The sequence below is a fragment of the Symphodus melops genome (genome assembly GCF_947650265.1).
Source record: "Symphodus melops genome assembly, chromosome: 1".
NCBI classification, from domain to species: domain Eukaryota; kingdom Metazoa; phylum Chordata; class Actinopteri; order Labriformes; family Labridae; genus Symphodus; species Symphodus melops.
In genome coordinates, this window is record NC_136691.1 from 45,287,803 (window position 1) to 45,314,537 (window position 26,735).

Sequence of the window (26,735 nt, forward strand, 5' to 3'; positions counted from 1 at the left end):
TTCAAATTGATCACTGGAAAGACAACAACGTGAAGAAAGGAGGCTGAGAGCCACTCTTTGTATTTCCTTGTAATTGTTTTGTCTCTGTCGCTGTCTCTCTCCCCTGATTTTTTAGGCAACATATTGTCATATGTTATGGCTTTGTGGCAGTCTTTTTGTTGTTGTTTTTGGTTTGCGTCTCTTTTGTAGTTAGTTTGCATAAATGAGTGCTTGTTTAGTCCCCTACAATCATTTTGTCTCTCTATGTGGTATTTGTTGAGGAAACAATAACTCCCTTTGGTATTTTTGTTTCTATGTTCTTGTTTTGCCTTTCTTTGTTGCCATGTGTCTTCTCTTTCACAATCTTTTTTTTTTTTTTTTTTGAGTTGTTTGGTTGCATTTTTTAAACAAACAATCTCAAGTCAACTTTCATAAATGTTCTGATCATGGACCATAAAAGACTTTTTAAATTATTCATCCATTATGTGATTTCTAACCCTGTAAGTCTTGTAATTAGCGTCACCAAGGGGGATCAATCTATTATTTTGTTTTATTTTTAAAATACTTTATTAATCCCTGAGGGAAATTTGGGTTTACACTCTGTTATTCAATGGACATGCTTCTCACACACATAGGCCCTTATCATACACATGCACAAACAGGACCTGGGGACATGCCTTGGTGGAGAGATGTCAGTGGGGCTGCTTTGCTATGCAGTTTTGGGCTTCGGTGCCTTGCTCAAGGGCACCTTGTCAGTGCTCGAGAAGTGCCCTGGCACTCAAGCTACCAGAAAAACGTCCTTAGACTGGCGACCCTTTGGTTCCCAACCCAAGTTCCAGCGATAAACATCAAATCCTGCTCCTTTTACAACACTGTCTCTAGCTCCTGTATCAAGACCAGTTTAAATTGTCCCTGGTGTGTGGTCAAACGGTTAGATGTAGGCTGAAGACAACTCACAACAAGTACCTCAGTGTCTGTTATTCTAGCCTCAACCAAAACCCAAACAGGGGGTACAATGAAGGCTCAGACATGGCATCACATTCACTATCAGCTCATTTCACACAGTCGCAGGAGACCAAGCAATCACAGCTGATGGCCTCTGCACAACAAGCCTTTGAGATGAGCCCTGCATTTTGTGCAGCATAGGAAAACAGTAATTGCCCTCCTTGTCAGACTGTGTCATTAAGTCAGGCAAAGTGAAACATGCTATCCGGTTAAAGTGATAGGGCACATAAGAAAGAAGAAAGAAGATCGCTCAACCGGTGGAGACCTGTGCTGAATGCCAAATAATTTAGCTGTTTACAAAGTTGAGGGACGGATGAGAGCACCTGTTTGAGAGGCGTGGAACTCTGAGCTGACTTTATTCAGGTCAGGTTTATTGAAGAGAAGCTGGCAAAATAATGTGATGTAGAGAACAGCCTCCGTGTGCACCGAGGGGAAAATACAAAGTAATTCAAATGCCTGATTAATTTAAGATATTATGAGTTATCCGTTTATTCTTAAAAAATGTAGAGCTGTTTAAAAACTGTCATCAGTGTGCTCCGTGTCTTTTATAGCAGAAGGTCATAACAAAAAAGTAGAAAAAAAAAAAACTATGATTTTTGTTCCTTCTGTTATTGGCCAACAACTCCACTGTATAAGGCGAGAGGACCTCTGTGTCTGTCTATGGACCATAAAGAGTCAAAAAGAGTCTCTCTCTGCTCTCATATCCCATTACTGCATGTCATTATTATTCAATTCCAGTTACTTTCCCCTCCTTTTTCTGGGAGCTCCTGAGCTTTCTCAGGTGCCCCTGGACTGTTGGTGAGGATGGTCTAGTCATAATGCTCCTTCATTTCCAGCCATGTCTCTCTCTCTCTTTTTTTGGTTATCTCCAAGTTACAGATATCTTCCTGGCAAACATCATCGCGCATTTACACAGCCACAGATATTTTCCAGTTATTAAACACCAAAATAAAGCTGCATTAATGTGGATATTGGACCTACATTTATAAAGTCATCAGAGAAACAACTTTAAATGAAGCTTGCTCGCACACGCTGGCTTGTAACAGCTGTGTGACGTAAGCAGCAATACAGCTGAAGCTGATGCCTATATATGCATATATATATTTTTTTTTTAAATCTGTTGCTCAGTCAGCTCGTATTATTTTGCCTGACATATTTCAAAACTCACTTTTACTTCGACACCCCTGTAAAATTCTGGTTAATCCAGTATAATATTCCAATATGGATTAGGAATTGGTGCTTCCGAGACGTTAAAAAGAAAGGGGTCCTGTTCTTTTCTGAAGCACTTTTTTCAGGTCCAAATTAAACGTTACCAGTAGCCTGCTGCTAATATCATTTCCCAAAGCACACTTTGTGTTTAGTGCTAAAAACTGTATTCTTGCATGCTAACAAACCAAATAAAGGAGGTGAACTTTACTACCGTTAGCATGAATGATATAACAGATGCTAGAGTTATAAATTCATTCCTGATTTATTATTGCTTTTATGACTAGTTTTAATCCAAATGAATTACTTGTGGTTTTCATAATTATTGAAGAAATAAACATTAAAACATCAAATTATTAAAACAAAGGACATTTTTAATAAAATGGAACACAGTACAATTCAACTGATCCACATACAGTCAAGCTTCTCCAGATCATTCACACATGGAGAAAATGTCATAAAATAAGAAAAAACATAACATCAAATCCTCAAAATACTCTTTTTTTTTTTAAAGAAATTCATACATACGACTTCCTAACAGATTATAAGGACAAACCATCAGCACAGAAAGCAGCCTCTATTCCTCGATGACAGTGCAAGAGACGTATTCCTTTTGTAACGGCTTCTTCTTCAGTGAAGGGATTTATGATGTACAGTCACATCAGCTGCGAATTCTCGTCAGCTTCTTCGAAATCAGTGAGACAGTTGTGAAAGTGTTCAGGAGAAATAACTTAACCATCAATGGAAATAAGACCGCATGATGCAGAAAAGAGCTGTGTTGACAACAGCGAGAGACAAAGAAATAAAGGATCAAAGCAGGCTTCTTTAATACCAGTAACTGCCTTCACACACATGCCACATAGTGACAAATAATACTGGAAATCAGTAGTAGTTGGTTTATGTGGGAAGACTGATTCCATCTGATGGGACTCTGTGTGTGTGTGTGTGTGTGTGTTGTGGGGGATGGATGTTAAAAGAATAAGAGGCCACAACTGAGAAGCACCAAATAGAGGAACAGGGGATGAACAACAGGGTGGATGGATAGACAAATGAACAGATGGTAATGGGGAAGGGAGGGGTGGGGTAATGTTTCACGCAGCCGACCGTCGACGGATGACAAACGCTCCCCTTTGCAGCTGTCCCAGGTAGATCCTCATCTTTGTACTGTCGCTCGTCTTTCTCACCCAAATCTTGAGAACAAACAAATACGATCACATGACATAAGAACAGAGGAGAAACAATTCCATTTAAAGTGCTACTTCCCACTTTATTTCAATGTCTTGTTAGACATTAGGTCATGATGGGGAAAAGTCACAAATAAATCATTGAATAAATGCAAATTTGGTTTAAACGAGCCTTAATGACAAATCCATCTGAGCCTTTCTCTCACTGACGGACAGGCAATGATGTAGTTTGTCCAGCAGGGGGCATTACTCACCCTTAACATTTTACACACAATTTAGTAAAACAGGTGGGATTTTTGGCAGGTTGCGATTGCATGAGATAATTTGTCTTAAATCCTTTTTTTTTGCTGCCATTATAAGAAAGTTCTGTCATAAATTCATGGTGGCAACAAAGCAAAACTTGTTCTGTTAGGCTTCTGTTTTGGTGGGCCAGCAAAACAAGCTGGGGTTTTTTCATAGGCTAAAAAGTCATGTAATCTCATCTGTGCATAGACTAATTCATTAGTGATACTCTGCTTTCTTGGCAGTTCCAAGTCTGTCTGTAGTTGCTGTTACTATAAGGAAATGTCAATAAAACTAATAATGACCGAGGAAGCAAATATTTCATGAAGCTATACGTACGGATAATTCCTCATTTGTTAGAGACCATTTTCAGCTGTTGCTCAATACACATTTGATGCTCTGGGAAGATTTGACAGCAGCATGGTGGTTTATGTGTTATCAAGTCAAAATAAACTACAGTGATTGTTCTCGGATATGAAAGAGGGTTCAAGTGCTTGTGATGATTGCAGTGATGGGTTTTAGTGTCTTTTTGAGCTATAATGTAGCTGCACAGCCCAGAGGAATAAGATAAAACATACTGAACGTAGTTGGCACAGACAGTAAAATCCTCAGAAAAGACCACTGGTAGATTTTTCTGACAATTACTATCAAAAGGAAAATACAGCATTTCAGCAGCCAAAGCAGTAGAGTTCTCTCTGCATCCCGGACTGTAATGTGAATCAAAGCTCACCTCATTGGTCCCGACTGAACTGATGACACAGCTAATCTTTGTGTTGTCCTTAGACTCCAGGTAGATAGCCTGGCTCTTATGGTACCTGTCAGCAACAAAAACAGCATTCATTCAGCATTCAAGGTGAGCACTGAGGGACAGGCACAAGTGCAGACGGGAGAGGCGTTCATTATCTATAATTTCGCCCAGCTGAACAAATCACATTCCTCCTGAGATGGCACTAAATGGATAATTGGAGGGGAAAGTCAAAACAAAAAAAGTCTGTAATATTTTTCATGGCTGCAAACTGTCAGAGGACAAAGCCGACCCAGGGGAAGAGACTGACAAAAAGAAGAAAAAAAAAAGGCTTTTAATCATTGAGGGCGCACTGAAGTATAATGACGCACATGTCTCACTGCAGCGCTTTGTGAAGGCTTTCTGGTGCAGCTGGTGTCGTCTTTACAGAAGAATAAATGAGAATTAGCCTTGATGGAAAAGCTGCTACTCATACAGAATTCTGTTTATTATCCCCCCCCCTTTTATATGACCTTATGTTCTGACACATCTCTGCTTTACAGTTCGGCTCTCACACAGGAGCACGTCAGAGCCATGTCTGATCATTGATTTGTATTCCCGTTCTCTCGGCATCACAACAGGCTTCTCATGTAGCCACCTTTTATAAATACACACATATACATATATATATATATAATGGCTAAAAGCACTAGCACATGTTTGGTGGCTGCTATGAAACATCTCTTACAGCAGCTCAGACAAAAAAAAAAAAGAAGAAGCCTCCATCAAAGGTTTAAATTGCTTATTGAAGACCAACCAAACATTGTCATAGCTATGGCAATGTGGCCATCTAGTGGTGGGACAAGACAACAAGGAAATAGAATGCCTTTATTGTCATTACACAATTGGACAACAAAATTATTTGACATCCTCCAAGGACTGCTTTTAATCGCCTTACTTTCTTTCTTTGTTCAAATTTGGGAAAGTTAGAGAGTCACACCACCCTGGCAGAGCTTTGACAATTATTCTATTGTTTAATCCGTTTGTGCATGTTTTCACGTTCATTAAATATAGTGTAAAACCATAAAATGGTATTCCTTATTATCCTTAAATGTGAGAGGATTTTTCTGATGTCGGGTAAGAGTACGTGTTTATCATATATTGACTGAACTTTTTATATGAGCTCATATAAAAAGAAAACTCACCATCTTTTGTCGTAGTAAAGTTTCCCCTCCTCGATACGGGCCTCATACCGCTGTGCAGGGTTCTCCATGGGAGCCGAGGGGACGTGCTCCGGGGACGAGGGAGACACTGAAGAGGGACGAAACACTGATAAGTGTCACTGTGCAAAATGAATGTACACATGATGATTTTTTTTCATATTACATAGAAATATAGACTATACATCATTGTATCAATGACAGGTGCAGAGAAATAAGTGTATTGCCTGTCTTGCTGAGGGAAAGGGGGAACATGATATTACTGTCCTGGACTCTCTATTTAACAAGCAGCAGCAACTTAGACGTATAATAAGGGCAAAAGACAGGTGATATAAAAAAACAATGGATGCCTAATGCAGCATTGAACTTCTGGGCATGTACTCCAGGTGGTTTCTCAATGAAGGGGCCATTCTGAACAGCATCATCTGACTTGCCATTACTATTGACAATTACCTCCTAAAAGTCTATTTAAACTCTAAAAACTCTGTCAAAATTTTTGAACACACTTATTAAAAATGTGCAAATACCCATTAACGTCACACCAAAACTGCTTTCGAACAGAAAAAGAAACCCATATGTCTTTAACTTTGGAGCAAGCCAGGTTAGCTACTTTCCCTCTTTTTCGGAACTTTGTGCAAAGCTAAGTTCACCAGCTGCTAATTTAACTTTTATATTGAGTGCACAGATGAGAAATTCAGCATTGTCCTCTTGTGTAACTTAGCAAAGCAAAACTTAATGACGGAGGCTGAGCCTCATCATACCTGGCCGTTTGGGTGATTTGAGCTGTAAAAGAGAAGGTGTGAAAATAAGACATAATTAGAAGAAAGCAGATACAGCAGGGATATGCATAATATTAAAGATTTTTAATAAATGTACTACCTTATTAAGTGTTCTTAGATCTTCCATTATTTGGTCATCTGTTAACAAGTAATTTAACTGAGGTTTGAACAGTTAAGGACGTTTTTATTTCCCATCAACAAGATTTCAGGGATGAACTTCCACAAAAGTAGATGTTAGCCGATCTGACGCCTGAAAAACCAACTTCAGGAGTTTCATATGATTCAGAACTGTTTATCCATTACAAACTCATTTAGAGTGACAATAAACTCCAGCCAATCAGAAACAGACATGTGAAGGATATCTGGAGCAGGTTTTCTTCGTTTGTCTGGTATCGGGACGGGATCATTAGGCCGTCTCCTCAGCTTTCGAGTCATGATAGGTTTTACCTCCATCGAGTCTGCGTGTGAAATAGATATTGTCAAACTGAGCTCCAACAGCAACATACAAGTTTTTTTTAAATAATAATAATATTACCATTATAAAACATACAGTAAATGGAAAAACAAAAAGATGACAGTTTAAAATTCAGTGTCTGTGTCCTGCTTTAATCAGACAGCTTAATATGAAAATGTATGGATAGAGAACTCTCACATCCACCCACATACTTCTTTTACAGCTTATTTCTTTCTCTTCTGCTTCGTCCCTGATTAAATTATTCCATTCTGGCTCCCTTACCGCCTGTCAGCTCCATTGTTAATTTTTCATTCTCGATCATCTTCTTCTTCTCCTCCAGCTCTGCAATTAGATTTTCCTTCAGTTCAACCTTTTTATCGTCAAACTCCTTCACCGCTGCCTTCTTCTCCTTGATGTAGTTTCTCTCCACCTGCTCTGTCTGCAGAAAGTTGAGAAGGAAATTGAAAAACAAAACGTGTTTTCCTTGGATATGAGAAGAAAAAAAAAATGTGAGCGAGATGCAATGTACTCACCTCAAGCTGAAGAAACAGGTCTGTAAAGGGAGAACAAAGATAACTAGTCAGTTCAGTTTAAAGGACGTATTTCTCACCGTTTTTACTTTTTCTACATGTTTGTGTTCACATATCATAAAACATTTGTGAATAAAAAGGAGTGTACTCCACAACTTTGATTAGTTATCCTGGACTGTTGGTGATTATGCCTGCAGTGCAATTTGAAACAATTTTAAAATATACATTCCTATCAGTAAAAGCACTGCAATGAGGCATAACTTTAGAAAACACAGCAAGGAAAAGGGAAAAAGCTGATCCCACACAAAACACCGAGACAAGAACAAGTGAAATGAACAAAATAATTAAAAAAATTAAAAAGAGGAAATGTGACAAATCGAGACATATTGGGAGTGAGAAGACTCAGTCCTTCTCGAAATTAATTCGATTTCACACAGAAGTGTGTTTTATGTCAAATCTGATAACTTGCCTGCATTTCTAAGTCTCTCTTTGTACTGTTGGTCCAGCTTCTTCATCCTCTTCTGATACTCCTGCAGCGTGCCTGTGACGTGAAAGAGTCATGAACAGAAGCATTATATCTATGAAATGACAACATTTTATTGCTATTATTTAATAATGACTAATAATGTGTGTGTAGGGAGAGGACAACTTGATTCCGCACTGTTGCAAAGTGTTTCCATAAAACATGTCATCAAGGTTTATTGACAGCACATCAGACCTGCTACTTTCATTCCCCACCTACAGTATCGACGAGATTAGACTACTGCTGCGACTACATTTGGATTAACAAAGAGCTCTCAACATGTCACTCAACATCAGTCTGAGTAATTAGGAGGTCATGTGACTGATGTGCTGAAGTGGGGTGTTTTAAGTCCGAATTATGAAATAAAAGCTGTTCAAGGTGGGTTAATGTTTGTGGTAAGTCTGCATCCTTTTCTCAGCTGGATTTAAGGCAGATTGTGGCTGCCTCTGAAACAACCTTTTTCTTTCTGATGATGTCATCCTTAACCACCACCATGATGATGAACAACGAGCGTATGCCTGAGGCCTTTAAAAGTCTGCAATATAAATGACTTCCCAATGCAAATACAGAATAGATTCTGTTCCATGTGAAGCAGCAGCAGTTATTCAAACGTCAGTGATAAAGAACAAAGTGAATACCTTCTTGTAATTGCTGCAACTGTCTTTTCAGAGACGCCAGTTTGTCTTGGTACATCCTGCAATGAAATAATAAACCAGAGCTTAAAATATCACACAGGCTTTCACTGTGTGCAGCACAAGGGAAAGCATTCAAAGGTTTCACCTTCAACTTTTTTTTATTAAGGGCAAAACAGCTGATCCATGGTTGGCACAACACTTACTGTTCTTTGATTTCAACATAGTCATCCTCGTCATGCTTGGCAAGGTCTGTTTCACTGGCATCTTCTGTGTCTGGAAAAGTGGGGACATGACAGGAGAAGAAGAATCGACTCACATTTTCAAAACTCCATCTGAACTTGAAAGAGACAGTGTTTCTCTGTTGTGAAAATCCTAAACGTAATCATTTTAGCATGTTGCACCCTGGAAATAACAAGTTATTATTATGTTTGGGTGTCTTTTTCAACACAACCTTTACAAACAGCTGGGTGCAGATGAAAGGACGTGCGTGGCACTGTTAAGTTAATGGTGAACACCCAGCTTTGGAATGCCCTCTGGTTAGATTGGGAAACATAAAGGAGCACCCACGTTTGCCATGAAAGCTCCAACACTCATCTCGACATCAGGTGGGGGGAAAAGTTCAGCAAGGCAAAGTTAAGTTTTGGCTTGGTACATCACTTGAAATGAATGTTGCAGTTTCTTTAAAGTGTCAAGCATTTGCCGCATGGTCGGATTAATCAGTCTCCGGCTGACTTGTCTGAAAGCCCAACTCCCTCCAGACAAATAATATGTTGAGGCAAATGTGGAAAAATTGGGAGCTAAGTGTATTCGCATGGCTAACCTGTGTTAGGTTACCTTTACCACCGGATACATCAGAGGGGTAAGTAAGGCCCAGCCGTGAAGCTGAATCAGCAGCTTTCAATTTCGGTTAGCATTTAAGGGCTAGCACAAGTTAGCTCAGCCGTACAGTTAAAAAGAGTAACCCGACTCTAACCCGTGTAGTCACGTACACACGGAACCGTCAACATATCCGGAGCTAAAACAACAAAAACAAAACAACGTGTCCTCTTAGAAGTCAATTACAAAGAAAACCAGCTAACCTTGAAGTGCTGTCATCGCCCAATTCTCCTCTTCTTCTCTCTGTTCTTTACTGCAACCCGTCCTGTCTCACTGAACAGTGTGAACAGTGCAGTGGACACAGTACGCAAGGTTTTTCCTCTCTGCCTGCAGACCTGTCAACGAGCACTGGCTAACGTTAGCTAGCCGGCTAACCGACGCTCTATGTGCTAACCTCATTTTGGAAATAAAATATAGTACACCTACGTTTGTATCCAAGTGGCACCGCAGTGACATTTGATTTTAAATATGTATTGCACATGAAGCAGTTAGTATAAGTGTTGTTATTATTTAAAGCCTGTTAACCACGCGTAACAGTAGCTAGTTAGCAGGTACACATTGAACCAGTATTCAAGTGATAATGATGTTACACATGGGCTTAGTTATGAACACACATCGCACCAGAAACAGTCAGCAGTGTAACACGGTTATCACCTGCTCTGAAATGTTGGTTGGCATGACAACAAAATATCTGTCGAGAGTTGGTCAACTGTTAGCTCGCGAGCTAAGTGGAGCAGCGCTCCCACATCGAATGTAAGCAGCTCATGTTTTACCGTACACGTTTTATTAGATTTATATATTTTTTATTACATGATGTACGTATAGATTTCACAGCAGACGTTGTATTATAGGAGTAGCTGTTTATACGCAGTTATCGCGCGTTTCCGTTTTTCCTCCAACATTAAGAGCGCGACGTTACCTTCTTCTGAGTCTCGTCCTCTGAAACTCCGATCGTCGTCGTCGTCCACGCTGTCAAGTTCTTCTTCGTCGTTGTAATAATCCACCATCGGCGATAGTAAAGTCGAAGCCATTAGTTCGTGTAGAAAATGTAAACAAAACACAAAATAAACAATCGATTTGTGTTTCGCAGCTTGCTTGGAACAGCGCCCACAACTGGCAGGACCTCCGAGCATCGAGCTGTCCGACTTTGTGCCTGTATAGAATGTCTGCAATAGTATCGCATTTTATCAAAACAAACTAAATGTGTCTGATATTTTTATACAACCTAAAGGCTTTTACTTAAGAGAAAGTAAAGATATGGATAAAACTAACGTTTGTGAGATACATTTGCAATAAGTTAGTTAAAAATTTAAACAGGCACATTTAGCGGACTGTAAGAGCTGTTAGTGCACTTTGTTTTCGCCTCCATGGTTTTAGTTCTCTTCCCGACCTGCAAAGAGTCGATAGCTGACCTTAGTTTTTAAGTATTTGTTGTAAACCGACATCCTTGAAAATGTGTTTCCGTTTTTTAATTGTACATACTTGTATAGACATAAATGTGTTTGCTTTCCCATTTTTTCTGTCATTTCATTTCATGTGCATCTGTATTTTTTTGTTGTATAAAGATCGTTTCAAAACCTTCACTTAATAGCCGAATCATGATTGACCCACGATATGTATTGATTTTAAAAAAAATAATCATCTCGTTTTATATCCCTACAAAACACTGTTCAGTATCTTCCCCAAAACATTGAGGGAAATTCTCATCATGTATCATATTTTCAATATGTGCCTCAATATCAACAAATGAGATCATTATGAAATTCCAAAGTTGTCTTAAATTAATTTTTCAGATAATATACTCATCGGTAAAATAGCCCATATAATGTTGTTCATTGAGTCCAGTCCTATGTCAGTTACCTTAGTACTTCACAGGGTTTTTTTTTCTGTTTGAAGATTTGACTTCCGTGATTTTTGACATTGCATAAGTCATTCTAGTTTAATAACATGTCTCTCCTGCTTGGATTCAAAACCAGTCATGTTAACTTTAATGTTAACTTTGAACTTTAATCATTCAAGTTTAGGTGTGCCACATTAGACAGTATCACACTTGACAATAATCCACTTTATGTGTAAATGTGAATGTAATTTTGGAAAATCTCTAAATACCATTAACAGAAATAAGTTAAAGCAAGTGACCATTTGCTATGAAAAATTATTGAATTTCAAGAGAAAAGGTTGGTGTTTAGAGATTAATATCAAAGTCATATATTCTTAGAATTTTGTGGGGGGGTTTGTATAATAGTGGAGCTTATTCTGGACATATAAGCTTGATCATCGTTTGGTTAGTTTTCATCATGTTATTGATCCTGGAACTTTCCCTTGCATCGATCAACATCAGAGTCAAACGGAATTTAATTGATCCTTTTTTTCCAACTGTCTAAATATATGTTCAGATGGACTTGAAATTTAAATCAGGGAGTTATTTCAATTAATGGTCAGGACAGAAATCAAACCATTATATTCTTAAAACTTTAATTTCTTTACAACGTATGCTATGAAAATAATGGACTGCTGTGATGGCAAGCCATTTTTTGTTTAAACTGGACAAAGTTTTAAATAAATTAGGCTCTTAGTGTGAATTTTACAACCTAGGCATTTGAATTTCACAGATCCAGTTTAAAACGCTGTGAGAGAAACCTTTGTTATAACAGACTCATTTTTGAATGATGGCATTTTGATTATTGGAAACATTTGCCAGTATTCTCCAAAGAATATGTAGGCCTTGTGATTTAATTTCAGTTGAATGTATAAAGTTGCCTATTCGGTTGAAATAAGGTCTTTTTGTGCTTTTTTTTAAAAAAAAATACATGTACAACTTTTCCTAAATAAAACGTTTCTTCTACCTAAAAAGTCTCCTCAGTTATTTTATCCTAATATATTTTACCTTGTGAAAAAATTGAAATGAAAGCACATCTATCATATTGGCATGTTTAGTGTATTCCTACATGAACAAAGTAATGTGATGCTACACAAGCACCTGATGCATTGCATTTAAAGGGATACTTCATCCATTTACATGAAGCTGTGTATCATTAGAAACATGGTAGTAGTGTTGAATGGTCATGAATCCAACCCTCATTTTGCCCTGAGACGAGAATTATGTAAATATGTATTTCTTTGCCTGGAAGTTTTCTTCATGTGATGCAATATGACGCTTTTTGCATCACGTGAAGAAAACTTCCAGTCAAAGAAATACATATTTTTCTTAAAGTATCCCTTTAAGGAAAAAAGAAGGACATGACAAAAAATGTGACAGGTAAAATAGAAATACAAAACAAACAGTATCATTTAACGAAATAAATAAGTATTTAAAGGGATATTTATAAACTTTAACTCCAGGTTGCATAAAGCTTCGTGGGTTGTTTTTTTTTTAATAGGAAATGTAACTTCATTAAATTCCTGATCGTTATCAAAGTAGTAGGACAGACTGCCTTCAAAATATGGTAGTTTATGAATTCAGCGGCAGGTGGCATCATTGTACCGAGTACGTTCAGGAGACTCACTGGCTTGCTGCTATGAAGTTGCAACAGAATCGGGATGACTCAGTCCATGTATGTTTAATGTTCAGGAAATAAGGTGTGGGATTCTTGGTCGTTTACTTTAACACCTGCACTCTTTGCTTAAAGCAGCACTGAGAAAGACTTCTTTAATGCTGTTTAACATTTGGATATTATTTGTGGACTTCAATTAGGCATACGATACTTGCAAAACAATCGGCTTGGGTTACAATTGAGAATAAAATAACTTTTTTTTTGAAAAACACGTTCTTCAGCAGGCACTTCATTACGCACGAGATAACTTTATTTCCGCCTGTCTGTCAAAGTCGCTGTCAAACACGGGCGCGAGGGGTTGTGCTCCCGCTGCTCCGTCATTCAGGAAGTCCAGACCAACTGACAGCACTTCGCAAAGTCACATCGACATCTTAAGACTCGGACTAAAAAAAACCCAAACAAACCCTGAAATGTTCTTGTAACCACAACGAGTTTTACAAAAGGTGAGTGGTTTTTCTTTTTCTCCATCCTCTGTTGTCGTGTCGCTGTCAATGTTTCGCTCGCTCCAACAGCCTCGCGCAAACTAAAATGACACTTCCTCTTGTCTCAAAGCTAGCTACCAGCTATTGTCAAAGCAGCAAAAGTGGGCATACACGACAAGCGCTGCTCCATGAATACACCTGAAGTTGTAAATAACCACCATTGTCTGGTTTCGACGCAGTTCGGCTTGTTGTTTGAACGCCAGTCCAACTCATAGGTGGTGAGTATCAGTCCGCCGGGGTTAACTGCGTAGGTTTGCTTAAAAAAAAATGTCTCGAAAAGGAAGCATGTTTGTTGATTGATGTGTTTCTGCACCTGCTGCAAATCTACGCTGATATTTGGAGACGTACGTTGTAGACTGACGGAGACGCTTTTCTGTTTGGTTTGTTCCTCAGGGGGTGAGTATGGAGAGAGCAGATAGATGACAGGTTGTAACGAAGTGTGCAGCTAAGGGGGTTTTAAAAGCCGACCAAGCGGCTGCATGCTATGTAAACTTAGCCTAGGTGTTATTTAAGCGTTGTCATGCAATGTGGGCCACACGTCCGTGTGTGTCGTGTGCGTGCGTGTGTGTCACAGCCGGACTGTGGTACCTTCCATTGCATCCTACATTGTTGTGAGTGAGATTTTACTATCAACGTACAGTCACAATGGCTCCGAAAGAGAAGCTGTTACGTCCACTACACATGAGCCCGAGCCACATTTTTACCTCCTTTATTAAGCCTACATATCTTTGCACATGTTCACCAGTCAGTCACTTATATCGTGAAACCTGGCACTTTGTAAAATGATTGTAATTTTTGCGTGCATGCTTTTAATGCGCAGATAGAGGCAGCACGTCATTTTTTTTTGTTGCATTTGTTATTTCTGTTTTCGATGCTGCGAGAGAGAGCATCACATGCATGTGAAACAGTGCCTGATTAAATGAAAGTATATGTAGGCTAACGTGACGCGCTCGAAATGGCAGATGCACATTGCAAGCTGAGCACTAAAGCCCAAGCTGACCCAACATGATGTCATCTCTTTTGAGTAGAGCGCATGAGTGAGGGGAAGCAGACCTGTGTCTCACGGCTAGACTGCTTGTATTTGTCAATGATATATTCAAAGAGATTCTTATTGTGACAATGATTCTGCATTCCTCGACACGTCATCTCAGTCGACATGTATTTTGTCATGCGTTTCTTTCTTTCTTTTTTTTTTTAATTTAAAGAGTTGCAAAGAAGGCAGGTTGTATGGATGGAAATTCAATATCATTTTACACACACTTGTAGCATAGAGGAGTTTACCTGTCTTGAGATTGTGCTGAGTAAGAAGTGGCAAACTGATGTCAGTTAAAAATAACATGTTTTTTATTTTTTTATTTTAAGCTGTTGTTTTTATTACTTTTTTCCATTTTGTTGACATTGTGTCTTTATTTTGGGGTTTTTCGTGTCCCACTGGCTGACAGATCCTCATTCAAAGGAAACGTGACTGTTGTGCAAGACTTTCCCTGTTTACCTCATTCATCTCTACTAGGATATATTGTAACCTGTTTTTTTTACGTGGATCCAGGAGCAGGAAGTGATTCATTTAAACACTTAATTTAAAGGTAGGGTTGGTATTCTAATCTAGCATACACTATTTGTCGCATCCATTAAAACACTCTTTAATCCTTGCAAGTAAGCAGTGAATCGTGTATTCTGAAAAAGGACAGAATAAAGAGCCATCATCTCACGCTGCTGTCTTCCTGTAAAATCTCCAGCCTATCACTGTTATGAGATCTGGATGGAAAGTACCAATCAAATGCTTCCCTGACTCCTTGTGCATATCTCCTCCCTTGCCATGTTTAAGCTCGCTCTCAAAGCGCTACACCGCTGCCAGAGGTGGTCAACATCTACCAGAGTAGGGCAGAGAAAGCTCAGTTCATGGTAACTGCCCGATCTTCTAAACAGAGCAGGAAGCAGATAAGGCTGCTACATGTAAGCGTTTGTATAATGCATGACGACGAACCAGAGTAAACATTCACAGAGCTTTTCAGCGACAACTGAGGGACTTGAAGGTTCGGAAAAAGTGACACCAAGCTGCCTTCCTGTGTCTGTCTTTCTTACACTGAGTAAGATCATTGTAGGTGTTTTGTATACAGCTGAAACACAAGGTGTCAAAGTTGAATCAAGTTGAAAGGGATGCGCTGAAGGTTCTCTCTCCGCTCAGTACAGAACGGTTGTGATCTAGCTGGTGCGTGAGTCCTGAGGGGAGGGGGTAGGTTTAGACTACACCCTAGTCAATGAGACTTATCATTAAACCACAGCTCATTTAGTGTTTTGGATGAACGTTCTGGATGATTTCACAAGTTTCTAGCTTTTGGATGATGCAGTTCTCTGTATATATACAGAGAATATATACAGTATATACATGGTGACATCAAGCTTCCTTCAGACAGACAGATGCTGTTATATGTACATGCTTTTAGAGCTGTGTCAGAGATTATTGAGACATTGGCCAGAGGTCTTCTGAATTTGGAGTTGTGTGTGAATGATGGATGCACTGGGACAGGATACTTCAGCTGCTCTTGACAATTGGCTGATATGGCTGTCTGACACAAAGGGTGGGGTCTTCTAATTGTGAGCCAGCGATGCTAAAGCTGTGGCCATGTTCATACTTAAGGCAGACTGCAGGACTGGGTTAGATGATGTTTAGGATTATGCTGAGGTCAGGACGTCTACAGCCTGTTGCTGTACAGTAAACTTAGCCAAACAGAATCTCTTAAAGAGCATTGTGTTGGGTCCAAAGACTGAAGATACAGTCCCTAAATGTGCACTGTCTGTTCTTTGTTTTACAGATACAACAAACAGATGTACTCAGTCCAGTCTGAACTATGACATGTGTGACAAATGCAAGAGCATTTTGGTTTTCTTATTCCAGGACTTTAACTAGAGCAAGACTGATGTGGATTTTTACAGTTGAATGCTGATATTACACATAATATGGGGGGGCTGTAGTTTGTTGGTTGAGGTTTTGGGGGTGGGGGGGGGGGTCCGGTCCGGTCCGGTCCATCCCATCCCTCAGTTTGACATGAGTGCAACGTTTGAAAGTCGACAAATAATTTCTAATCTGCTAACAGGTAAACAAGAAAACAAACTGAGGCATAAAGAAATGTGCGGTCACAATGAGACATCATTGCTAAACAACACCATACTGTCTGTGTCAACAAACTGTGTAAACAATTACACATTTGGCTTTTTGTAGGTCTTAATTCTTTAAATATTATCTTTTATATTGTTATACATACATATTTTGAATTATATAAACTGTAGCGTTCCTTATAAAGTTCCTTTTTGCATCCAGTATGGCCATCTATGATCTCAGTCAGCCATGCAGAGTATTGAGGGCAGACAAGTCAAAAAGGCCTGCTGGCTTTCAAACTACAGAATGTGATGGGATGGAGTTGGACATTGTGGTTTGTTCTGCATGCTGCAGTTCACCCACAGGTTTTGGGATAAAGAATAGCTTTTTGTCTTGTAATGGATCGTGTGGAGGTCAATGATACGTTCACCTACTCTGCTGTCGAACGATCATAACAGGAAGTGCTGCTCACATAGGACTCAAAGCATTCCATACTGTATTTGTCTCAAAGCGCTGTCGTATGCTCGGTCAGCTCTGCATGTCTGCCTGTGAGACAGCCAGTATTACACAGTCCTGAAATAAAAATCCTTGATGCCAGTGAAGAAGGTTCTTCCAGAATTCTGTTTCACATTGGGCAACCTGTTGACAGCAGAAACTCCTCCCTGCTGACTAATCCATCTCAGCATGCCTCAGAACTCTCTGCTAACTCTCTCCAATGTGACGGAAGGCTGACTTGTGAAAAAAAGACATTGGACATTATTGTGAGTTTGAACTGCTACAGAGCAGTTTGGTGGTTTATGCCACGGTAGCAGAGCACATCAAATATTAAAGCGCCACTGTCAGGCTTAATGTTCTGCAGTGATCTGGTTTAGCATGTCTCATACAGGAATGCTGTCTCAGATGACGAGCAGAATGATGCCCTCCCTACCCCGCCTCTCCTCTACCAGCAGATTTGTTAGCATGCTTTAAATGGTAATTTCAAGAGAAAGCACTGCTACAAAATCATGGTCTTACTGAGCCAGCAAAAGAGGGAACCTCAACAGATTTTTAGTAAAAGGATACATCTCCAGTGGCTTTGACCTCCAAGTTGTATCTCTGTCCTGTGAAACGTCACCAATACACAAAACATCTCCAGTAAGTGTTTCCCACACAGTGAGGCTACAGTGAGTACAGAAACACGCTCACGCTTTTATTCATCGATAGATTGAGAGGAAATCCCCACTCCCGCTCACCTCTACCGGCTCACTAAATCGCACGCTTTCAGACCTAGCTGATCACACTGAGGTCACTTTTCTTCTGAACTGTATCTGATTTAAGATCACATTTAAATAAAGAATAGCCTTTATAAATAATATATGTAAAACAAAAAAAATCATGTGCTACTGATGAACTTTATCCACAACTAACGCCAACCCTTTGTTTTTTGTAACTTCATATGATGATGTAAAGTCCGATCCGAGGATTAATCACAGTCACACATTCAAAGCAACTAGATTAAATATTTTAAGCAAATAAATTGCTGCTTATGCTTTTTAACTTTGACATGTCTGATCCAGGAACACACCTGTGTCCACTGCATCAATCTGTCCCTAGGTTTGTCTTCAACAAGTCATGAGTTGCAATTCTTTCAGCTGCATTCACTTGGGGATTGGGTTGAAATGTTAGGAGTCACAGGGAATCATGTGAAATGGATCTAGTTGTATCTCAGCAGCTGATGCAGACCTGAGTCATGGCCTCGCTCTTCTCAAAGCTGTCTGAGGGAAGGAAGTCACGGCCCAACAGATGTCTCATCAACAGATGCCTCCCTGGGATGTGTACCACTTTGGCCGTTAATTCACCACCTCCCAGTGCTGAAAACAGTCTTTTTTGATCCTCGGTGAAATGTTTGACCATATTCAGCTATTCCTTCTCTGATTATGACAGTCTCTTATACATTTAGACAAACATCAAATTAAATACGTACCGTAGGTCACCTTTTTAACTAAAAGGTGAAAAAGACGTTAAGTCCTGTTCTGGATTAAATAGTTCAACCCTTTCTTGTGAAAAGGTTGTTTCATGCTTGTTTGTTTTCTTTGACTGTTTTTACCTGTTATGTATTTTTTTTAAACCTGTCAGAGCAGATTTGATGTTAAATACATCATTCATTGTTGTGCATTACTTGCACCCGCTGTCATCAGAGAGGCATTTTGGCACGTCAGCCTCACAGGGTGTGGGAGGTTAGCATCAGAAACTTGATTACAGCCCTTCATTAGAAATCCGCCTCCAATCATCTGGTGAGGTTGCAGCTGTGACCATGAGTTGGCCCCTACGCCCCCCCCCCCCCCCCCCCCCCCCCCATGCTCTTTTCTACCCCCGTGATGTCTGGCTACATCTGTCTCCACCTCTCTGAATTCTGCAAGCCTCTCTCTGCTTTTCCGTGACTAGGCCAAGTTGAAGCGCTGGGGAATTACAAGCAACCATCATCATCACCCAAAGAGACATCACACTTGCCAATGGCTGACTTGCCTTATCTTTGCCCACCACCACCACTTCTGGGCGAAGGGCTTAATTTAGCTCAGCAGAATGACGGAAAGGGCTCAGGCTGGGGTATATTTAGAACTACATGGTTAACTTTAATAAGGGCTTTAAAAAACTGAGTGTCATGTCATAGAACTACAATATTTGAGTCTATTCCGCTGACCGTCTCCTTCAGGAAGCAGCCAGGAAACCTCCAGTTTACACTGGTAGCTTAGCAGAGTGGGCCATGTCGGCATGGCTTAAGATGCTTGATTGTGATGGACATATTTGCTGATGTGTGTGGGGGTGAGGTAATACACTGCACCGCACTGATCTATTTTGGGAGCTTCCTTTGCCAGCTCAAAGCGGTTTTGTGTCTGGCAGTTCTACATCATAATTGCTACTCGGTGCATTTACAACATGCTTCACATTTTTTCTTTTTTCATTGATTTAGTGCCATCACAGAGGTTTCTTAGGTGAGCACTTTTATGGATAGCTCAGCTGTGGTCAAGGCAGTGTTAGTGTGAACATGGAATGACTGTTGATGGACAAGCTGTCATTACATCGAATTACCAATATATTCAGGGCTTTTCATGTTGATGGATGGATTGGTTTTGGCTACAACTGAACCTTATGTACAGTATATGCTTGATAACTCCTCTTTCATTGAGCTATACCAAGAGTGTGCCAACCCCCAACCCCCACCACCCTATCACCACCACAACCACCACCCAGTCCCAGGAGAAACTAGGCCTCTGCCCAAGCTGCCTTAATGCTGTGACTGGATAGACTCCATTGGGTCAAGTGGAGATTTGCCTCTGATGAATCGGGGGGGGGGGGGGGGGAGATTGCGTTGTGCTCTTGTATGCCAGCATCAGTGATTCAGTCCAAATGTGACTTTGATTTGTTTTATTTCTTAGTTAAGTCTGTGGCTCAGGCTGCCTGAATACATAGTAATACATGCAGGAATCCAGCAGCAGTTAACAGTTTAAGACAAGATGAAAGGTAACATGCTGTATATGCAGGCTCTGAGTAATGAAATCCACAGCCTTTTCTGCAGCTGTAGTCGCAGCCATTGACTGTATTCACTAAACAGCAATCTCCTCGAACCTCATATTCAGAATGAGAAGCTCGGATGTTAATGTTTTCTACGTTTACAAAGGGATAAACCCATAAGGGATCAGACAAATGCATTTTATTTCAGCTCGTTCTAATTGATAAGTAACTGAAAAGACAATGCAATAAAAATCCAGAGGAAAATTAAGTCTTATGTTTAAAAGAAAAAAGATAGTTTGTGTTTGTATCCAAAATCTTCTAAGCATATTTACTGTTGAAGTAAAAGATGAATAAGCAAAAGCACTACTTTATACCATTGCTAGTTTAGTTTCTTTCTTCACTCACACTGATAAATCACAGCTTAGAAATGCTGAACGGCGCGGGAGGTGAGCAGACATTCTATAAAGAGTAAACGCATGTTTTTGTTTTTTTTACGGAGATAATGTGTACTTGGTCGGTTCAAGTTGGAGATTTAGGTTCCGATCTATGCTCTATAGCTAGCAAATCTGGCTGTCAAATAGTGCATTTTTAAAATCACGATTATTTGATGGGTTTCATTCGACGGGACGTGAATGGCGTGCCATATTGAATGAGGGAACATCAGGAGAAAAAGGGGCCAAAATAACGTAGTTGTGCCACCCTTTTCTTGCTTAATAGTCCATGCTCAGAGAGCGTTGTATGCCTTTGTTAACCCAGAGAGCCTGGGGTTGAACTGAACAATCGTCCAATTAAACTGTGACTTGGAGGAAACTCTGTCAAGAACACAACCTACTACCTCTCTTACTCATTCTTGGTCTGTCAAACATAAATGAACCAGATGTGCAGCGCTGCAGAGGCCACGAACCCTGGGATAATTGCTGGGATGATATTGTCCCAAAGGGCCAATAAGGCAACAGTTTAATTATCAGACCGTGAGAGCATCAAAGACGCCAATGCATGCACACACCCTTTCCTGGCTTTTTATAGAGCAGCATTTTTGACCCGTGCTCAGTTATTGTTTCCTGGTGTAGTACATGGGCCATGGCAGAGAGGAAATCCTGTTGTGCAATCTTAACAAATTCACAGTGAAGCAGCAGGAAGCGGGCCAATATTTCAATCCGATTAGATGCCATGGTTCAGGAAACTCCTTCACAAATACTCGCAGGCTGGATTTTATAAAAACTTTGTGATTAACACAGAAGATAATTAAAGAGTCATTCACTAATAAGGTTTGAAACTTCAGATTGTATTTAAGTGTGGAGGGTAAATGCAAAGGTTCGGTCATCCCCATCCTTGGAGGGGTTCAAAAATGACTGAGCCCTCCCATCCCGATACGCTTTTTACATCAGGATTAATCATGTGTACTTTTATGTACATCATGTACATAATGTATGTGTATACATGTATTTATATAACAACTATGAAAAGTAACACAACAGTGTAACAACTTTTTAAAGCCCTCTCTTTAGATGCAGAGCTGCTGGTGGTTCACTTCTTCAGCTCTGATTTAACATTTTTTTAAAAAGAGCCAACATACAGTGTGCCTGTTACACCGGGTCTTTAATAGCACAGAAGCGTTGTATATCGCGTTGCACCGTGCATGATCGCACGCTGGCTGTCAATCCCTGCATCCATTAAATATGTAACTTACTCCATGAATTTCAGTTTCCCCTCACAAACAGTTTGACTCGTAGTGCTTTGGTGTTGTAGGTGGACAAATGGAAGCATGGTGCTTTGTATTGATGAGCTGTTGACTCAAATTCAAACACTCAGAGGTCAATTGATGGCATGCGGTTATTGAAACGGAATTGCTAAACCAATGAAAATAAATTCCCTCAGACAAAACTTGGCAATAAAGGATTATTTATTGGCTTGGTCGTACACAGTTGGTGATGAGAAATGATAAAATATGGCCTCTTGAAATACAGAAACAATTCAAAGACTTTGAGCGGGCCCTAGAAAGCTTGAGAAACCTTTTAATGACTTGGATGACAGTGTTTAAACTAATGGATTACTTGATGGTATTGTCTGTAGTCTATTTTTTTATATCTTAAGTTTCACACATAAAAACTCATCAATCAATACTTTCATGCTTGGCTTCTTTAAAGACTCAGTGCTGTTGGCTTATTGATTGATTTGTATTCCCACTCTAAGCATTACATTTAAAAACAGTGTCTTGTATTAAGTATGACGTTGGTGTTACCTTAAAGTAATCTGTGTGGGTAAAATCCCACCTCCACAGGGTAGATCTTTCCCTCTGAATGTGTGTGTGATTGTTTAAGAGAGGCTTGGATGAATCAGAAGATCTAAAAGAGGAAAGGGGGAGGAAGTTCTCATCCTGAATTAATTCCCAAACTAATTGCGGTCAGACTTTACAGGGGATAAAACACTGAAATCCTAAGTCTTAAAGCCCATGGGCTCTCTCCCACTCTGTGTAAACCCGTGTGATGATGTACATAATTTATACTGTCAGTGTATATTTGAAAAAGAAGAAGAAGAGGCAAAACTCAGGGGAAATGACTCAGTGGCCTAGATGCATGTTTCCATTTTGGAGTTTCCTCTACTAGATTTCATCCCTGTCTTTCTCTTTAAATTTTTGCTGATCGTTTTTAAAACAGAAGAGGTGAAGAAGAGGTGTCGTGTTGTAGTTTTGTATGCCTTTGGCTTCTCCAAATCAAACACATTCTTTGAGATGTATTGGAGGGTTTAAAGTAGTGCAGAAAAACTGATTGCAATATTTGCAATACATTTTGCAATAATAACCTTTTTAAAAGATAAATACAGTGTCGTTATATTTACATCCAGGGTCTGAAATGAACTTTGACTCATCAGTCGAGGTTGCAGGTAGATTAGAAAATGAATCAGCCAATAGGCCTGTAACGTTTCTTGTTCTTTTGTTTGGTGCATGCAGTCACAAGATGAAAACGTCTAAGTGGAGCTAAGAGACACATAGCAGTATTCATACCCCGATCCAAGTGGTGATAATAAGCTCTTAACTGTTTGCTAACCCAGAGAAGACGACAAATGAAGAAGTAGCAGCAACAAAATGTAGGGAAATAACACAGTAGAAACATCACACAGCAGAGCTCCAAGACCCATCTTCCTTTTTTAAACAGTTGTGTTGGGGCAGTGCGGGTTCAGAGTGAGGTCAAACCAGATCAATCTACCAGTCGCACAAATGGGAGCGCTGTAAGACGGCATCACCCAGAGGAGCCAATCACCGGAGCTAAGCAAAAGAAAACGCAAAATCGACAAACTTCTAAACCTCTGTATGGGAAAACCGAGAGGGTCCAAGACTTCGAAGCTTCTTTTTTTATTTACTTTTTGTTATTGAGACATTTATGCAGTCGGGGATCCAATGTAAATTTTTGAAAACTATCGCAAAGATTACACATTGCTCCCAAAGACTGGCAGATCTGTGAAAGGGTGAGTGACTTCCTCTTTCTGTCTGGAAAAGGTTACACATGCATGGATGGTATGTTGGTATTCAGAGTTTCTTTGCATATGTGGCAAAGCTTAAGCTACAGTTTATCACTGTGCCGTTTTTTGTCTAGCCTCGACATTTTAAAGAATGCAGCTAGCCCTCAAATCATACATAATTAGCTTCTTTTTTTTTTGGAGAAGTAAATACACAAATTGGTGCTTTTTTATTGGATTGGACAAAGGGTAAATTGACGCAAACAGTGTTCAACTATATCTGCTCTGACTCAAAGAATCATTATCTGGGAGTAGAAAGTACTTCTTCAAAATGACAGGGTATCTCGAACAAGCGAAATGTAAAACGCCTAGCCTGTTGGCTCTGATTGGTATACTCATTGAATTATTTTTACTTTATGATTAAAGGATATTTTATTTCATGTTGAGAAGAGTTCAGCTGAAAAATGAATACATGAATGAAAAGTTCAACATTGCAGGCAATTTTTTTAATCTTTAATGTTTTATTTTAGGGGGGGAAAAAAACCTCAGGAAGTAGCAGCTGCATGTCCTTACTGTCTGTGTTATAATGTGTCTTTTGCACTGCTTTCACTACAAGCAGAGCATGCTATAGGCCTCTACTAATCTTTGTGCTGCTCCTGATTGGAAAATCCTGTTGGGCTTTAGAGTAGCACTCCACGCTCAGCCCTCCCTTTGTAGACGAACAAATACACGCATACACTTGGAGGAAGTACAAATACACGTGTGTGTGTGTGTGTGTGTGTGTGTGTGTGTGTGTGTGTGTGTGTGTGTGTGTGTGTGTGTGTGTGTGTGTGTGTGTGTGTGTGTGTGTGTGTGTGTGTGTGTGTGTGTGTGTGTGTGTGTGTGTGTGTGTGTGTGTGTGTGTGTGTGTGTGTGTGTGTGTGTGTGTGTGTGTAAATGACTGCAGCACGTCATGTAATGATTACATGCGTTCTTGGTGTTATGTGTGTGGCTGTGTACATGTGCAAGGCATTTGTGCGTTTGCACATTCTCTCTCTCTTACAGTGAAACTCTCTGGTACTCTTGCATTTTGCATGGCCTTGTGGGAAAGCAGTATGTGGCTGCAGCGGCAGGATGACTCACTCGCCCGTGTAGGCATTTGACCATAGGCACTTGACTTGTTACTGTGGTGTTGGGGATGCGATTGGACCCTCCCTACATGAGTCTCTTCTATAGAGTTTGATGGGCCGGTGAAGTGTTGTCAGGTTGATAAGCCCTCAAATTCATATCATGCTATCTAAAAACCTGTTTTATGGGATTCCTTTCTCATTTATGTGTGCGAGTGCGGAGAAAGATATTGTTTAAAGTCACTGTGCGTTTAGATCTCAGTAGCTTCTAACTGAATGTGTGTGGTTTTAAGTTTGGCTTCTCTTGTGTTAAGCTGCTGCTGAAAACACCGCCTTTCCTAATATGAATCAATCACAATGAAAGAGTCTCAGGAGCTTGAAAAGTTTGGACTTTTATTGTGAAATATTGGGCAGAAATGGAATGTAATTTTTACTTAAGGTTAAACAGAGTTATTAGCGGATATGTTTGCAGTTGCCCTCAGATCAGTGTGTGTGAGACACTAGCTTTGCTGTGTCAGAGAGAAAGATGCAGAAGACAACAGGGGCCTATTGCACAAAAACACTCAGTCTGACCCTGAGCTCTGAGCTGATTTAATCTCAGGTGGGAAACTCTCAGTTTCTGTTTCCAGATGAGCTGATCTGAGTTAAAACAATTTTGAGCATGTTCTCACTCGGTGTTCAGCGCGTACATCACAGCTATTAAAAGCCAACATTAATTGAGCCCCAATACTATGAATCACCATGGCAACAGGTGACAAAAAAGAAACTTCAGATTAAAAAAATATACATCTTAATGTGGATAGAATAAAGAGAAGTGTCAGCATGTCATGTAGTCTGCTCAATTCAGAATTATATCGCAGGTCTAATCTGGTTATTGGTTATTGAATCTAAAATATATTTTTTATCAAGATGCAGTCAGGAGAAATGCAGCTGAAAGCTTAGAATTAAATAAAGAATAAACTGTAGGCTTATGGTATTTTAATCATATTTGACGTATTAAACAATGGTGTTTATTTGAATTAGCATTATCTGTCTCCCCAACATAATGCTGGTGTCACACACACAGGCTAAATGTCCTCTTAGCTTTATCCTGATTAGTTTATTAATTAGCCCTAAATAAATGAATATCTCCCGACATAAATGTAGGCCTATGACCTGCGGAATAACGCAGCGCTTCATCTCAAGAGACTGAAAGCCATGTTCAACAAAGAACTTTATTTTTTAGGGAATAGCCTAAAACAACCTGGATCTTTATTTGGACAACCGTTGAATTTCCACAAACGCGTGCAATACAATCTGAAAGAAAGAATGAGGATATTAAAGTGTGTTCCTGGCTCTGAAAGAGGAGAAGAAAACTTACCAGGTTAAGAACACAGACTAAGTTACCATAGTAACTGACTCAGAGCTAAAGTTACCTCTTTCTTTTGATTACCCTTCTTTCTCTGATTTGAGTAACCTCTCTTTCTTATACGGAAAACCCAGAGTTTCCCTCAATTCAGGGTTAACAGACTTGGTCAAAACCTGCTTACTGACTTATATAAGCTGCTACTGTAAAAAAAAAAAAAAAAAAAAACTAATTTTGTGTGTGCGCGCGTGTCATGACTATTTAGTTACATATACACAACTCATAGGTTTGTATTCCTTATGTACAGTTGTTTATTGTTTGGCTCTCCCTACCTTTGTTTGGCTCTCTGTGCTATTGTGTGTTTGGGTGTACCACTGAAGAATATCCTGTAACCACAATGAAAATCAATACAGCTGGGAATTGATAGTGTCATAAACAGGCCCTGGGTTATTGCCTAGTCGATACGGCCCATCTTGTCACCACAGTTCCCAGCTGAGCCTGGCTTGACGTGTCCAGTGGCAGTGAGTGTTACACATTTATTGATGAAAGCACCAGAACTTATCGAATGTCCTGTGTGGTTTTTCACACCAGTTTAGCACAAACAACAAAACCTGTGTGTTACCCAGGGTCAGTAGAAATGACCTCGGTGGCTGCACCTACTTAACATTTACCCTTAATTGTTGTGTTGCCTCCTCTCTTTCCTTCTTGTTTTATATAAATCAAAGGTATGTTTTTATTTCTCCCAGGGGAGGCTGCTTATTCCGATCTGATTCCGATTTGATCCTCATGACTTTACGTTTAAGTAG

General features: G+C 39.8%; 2 protein-coding genes across 6 annotated transcripts in view; one reads left to right on the forward strand and one right to left on the reverse strand.

Moving 5' to 3' along the window:
• Nucleotides 1-2,543: 2,543 nt before the first annotated feature.
• suds3 (SDS3 homolog, SIN3A corepressor complex component) lies at nucleotides 2,544-10,542 on the reverse strand. 3 transcript variants are annotated; one of them, XM_079342738.1, is made up of 13 exons: nucleotides 10,317-10,541; nucleotides 9,601-9,732; nucleotides 8,725-8,794; nucleotides 8,525-8,580; nucleotides 7,833-7,904; nucleotides 7,367-7,386; nucleotides 7,116-7,272; nucleotides 6,742-6,837; nucleotides 6,480-6,541; nucleotides 6,362-6,383; nucleotides 5,586-5,691; nucleotides 4,387-4,471; nucleotides 2,544-3,380 (listed from the first exon to the last, which is right to left on the reverse strand). In XM_079342738.1, the coding sequence occupies exons 2-13, from the start codon at nucleotides 9,614-9,616 to the stop codon at nucleotides 3,282-3,284; spliced, it is 861 nt and encodes a 286-aa protein (XP_079198864.1). In that variant the 5' UTR covers nucleotides 9,617-9,732; nucleotides 10,317-10,541; the 3' UTR covers nucleotides 2,544-3,281. The 3 variants fall into 3 exon arrangements, with proteins under 3 accessions (XP_079198864.1, XP_079198863.1, XP_079198862.1); XM_079342737.1 differs by lacking the exon at nucleotides 10,317-10,541 and adding an exon at nucleotides 9,824-10,108; XM_079342736.1 differs by lacking the exon at nucleotides 9,601-9,732 and having other exon boundaries at nucleotides 10,317-10,542.
• A 2,406-nt stretch (nucleotides 10,543-12,948) lies between these two features.
• taok3a (TAO kinase 3a) overlaps nucleotides 12,949-26,735 on the forward strand; it is a 58,186-nt gene continuing 44,399 nt past the window's right edge. Inside the window, exons 1-2 of one of the 3 annotated variants that reach the window (XM_079340188.1) lie at nucleotides 12,949-13,394; nucleotides 13,504-13,651. The gene's annotated coding sequence lies outside the window, so the exon portion shown is untranslated. Of the gene's footprint in view, nucleotides 13,395-13,503; nucleotides 13,652-13,688; nucleotides 13,830-26,735 lie in introns of those variants that run through there. The other 2 variants (XM_079340186.1, XM_079340187.1) reach the window with 2 other exon arrangements.

What these genes read in the sequence shown, in the direction of transcription:
- suds3 (XM_079342736.1), bottom strand. Translation starts at nt 10,530, where the DNA reads ATGCTCGGAGGTCCTGCCAGTTGTGGGCGCTGTTCCAAGCAAGCTGCG. An exon ending in AGGACGAGACTCAGAAGAAG is followed by an intron (nt 8,795 to 10,316) that starts GTAACGTCGCGC and finishes CCACTTTTCCAG; the next exon opens with ACACAGAAGATGCCAGTGAA. An exon ending in AGAGAGACTTAGAAATGCAG is followed by an intron (nt 7,387 to 7,832) that starts GCAAGTTATCAG and finishes CTCCCTTTACAG; the next exon opens with ACCTGTTTCTTCAGCTTGAG.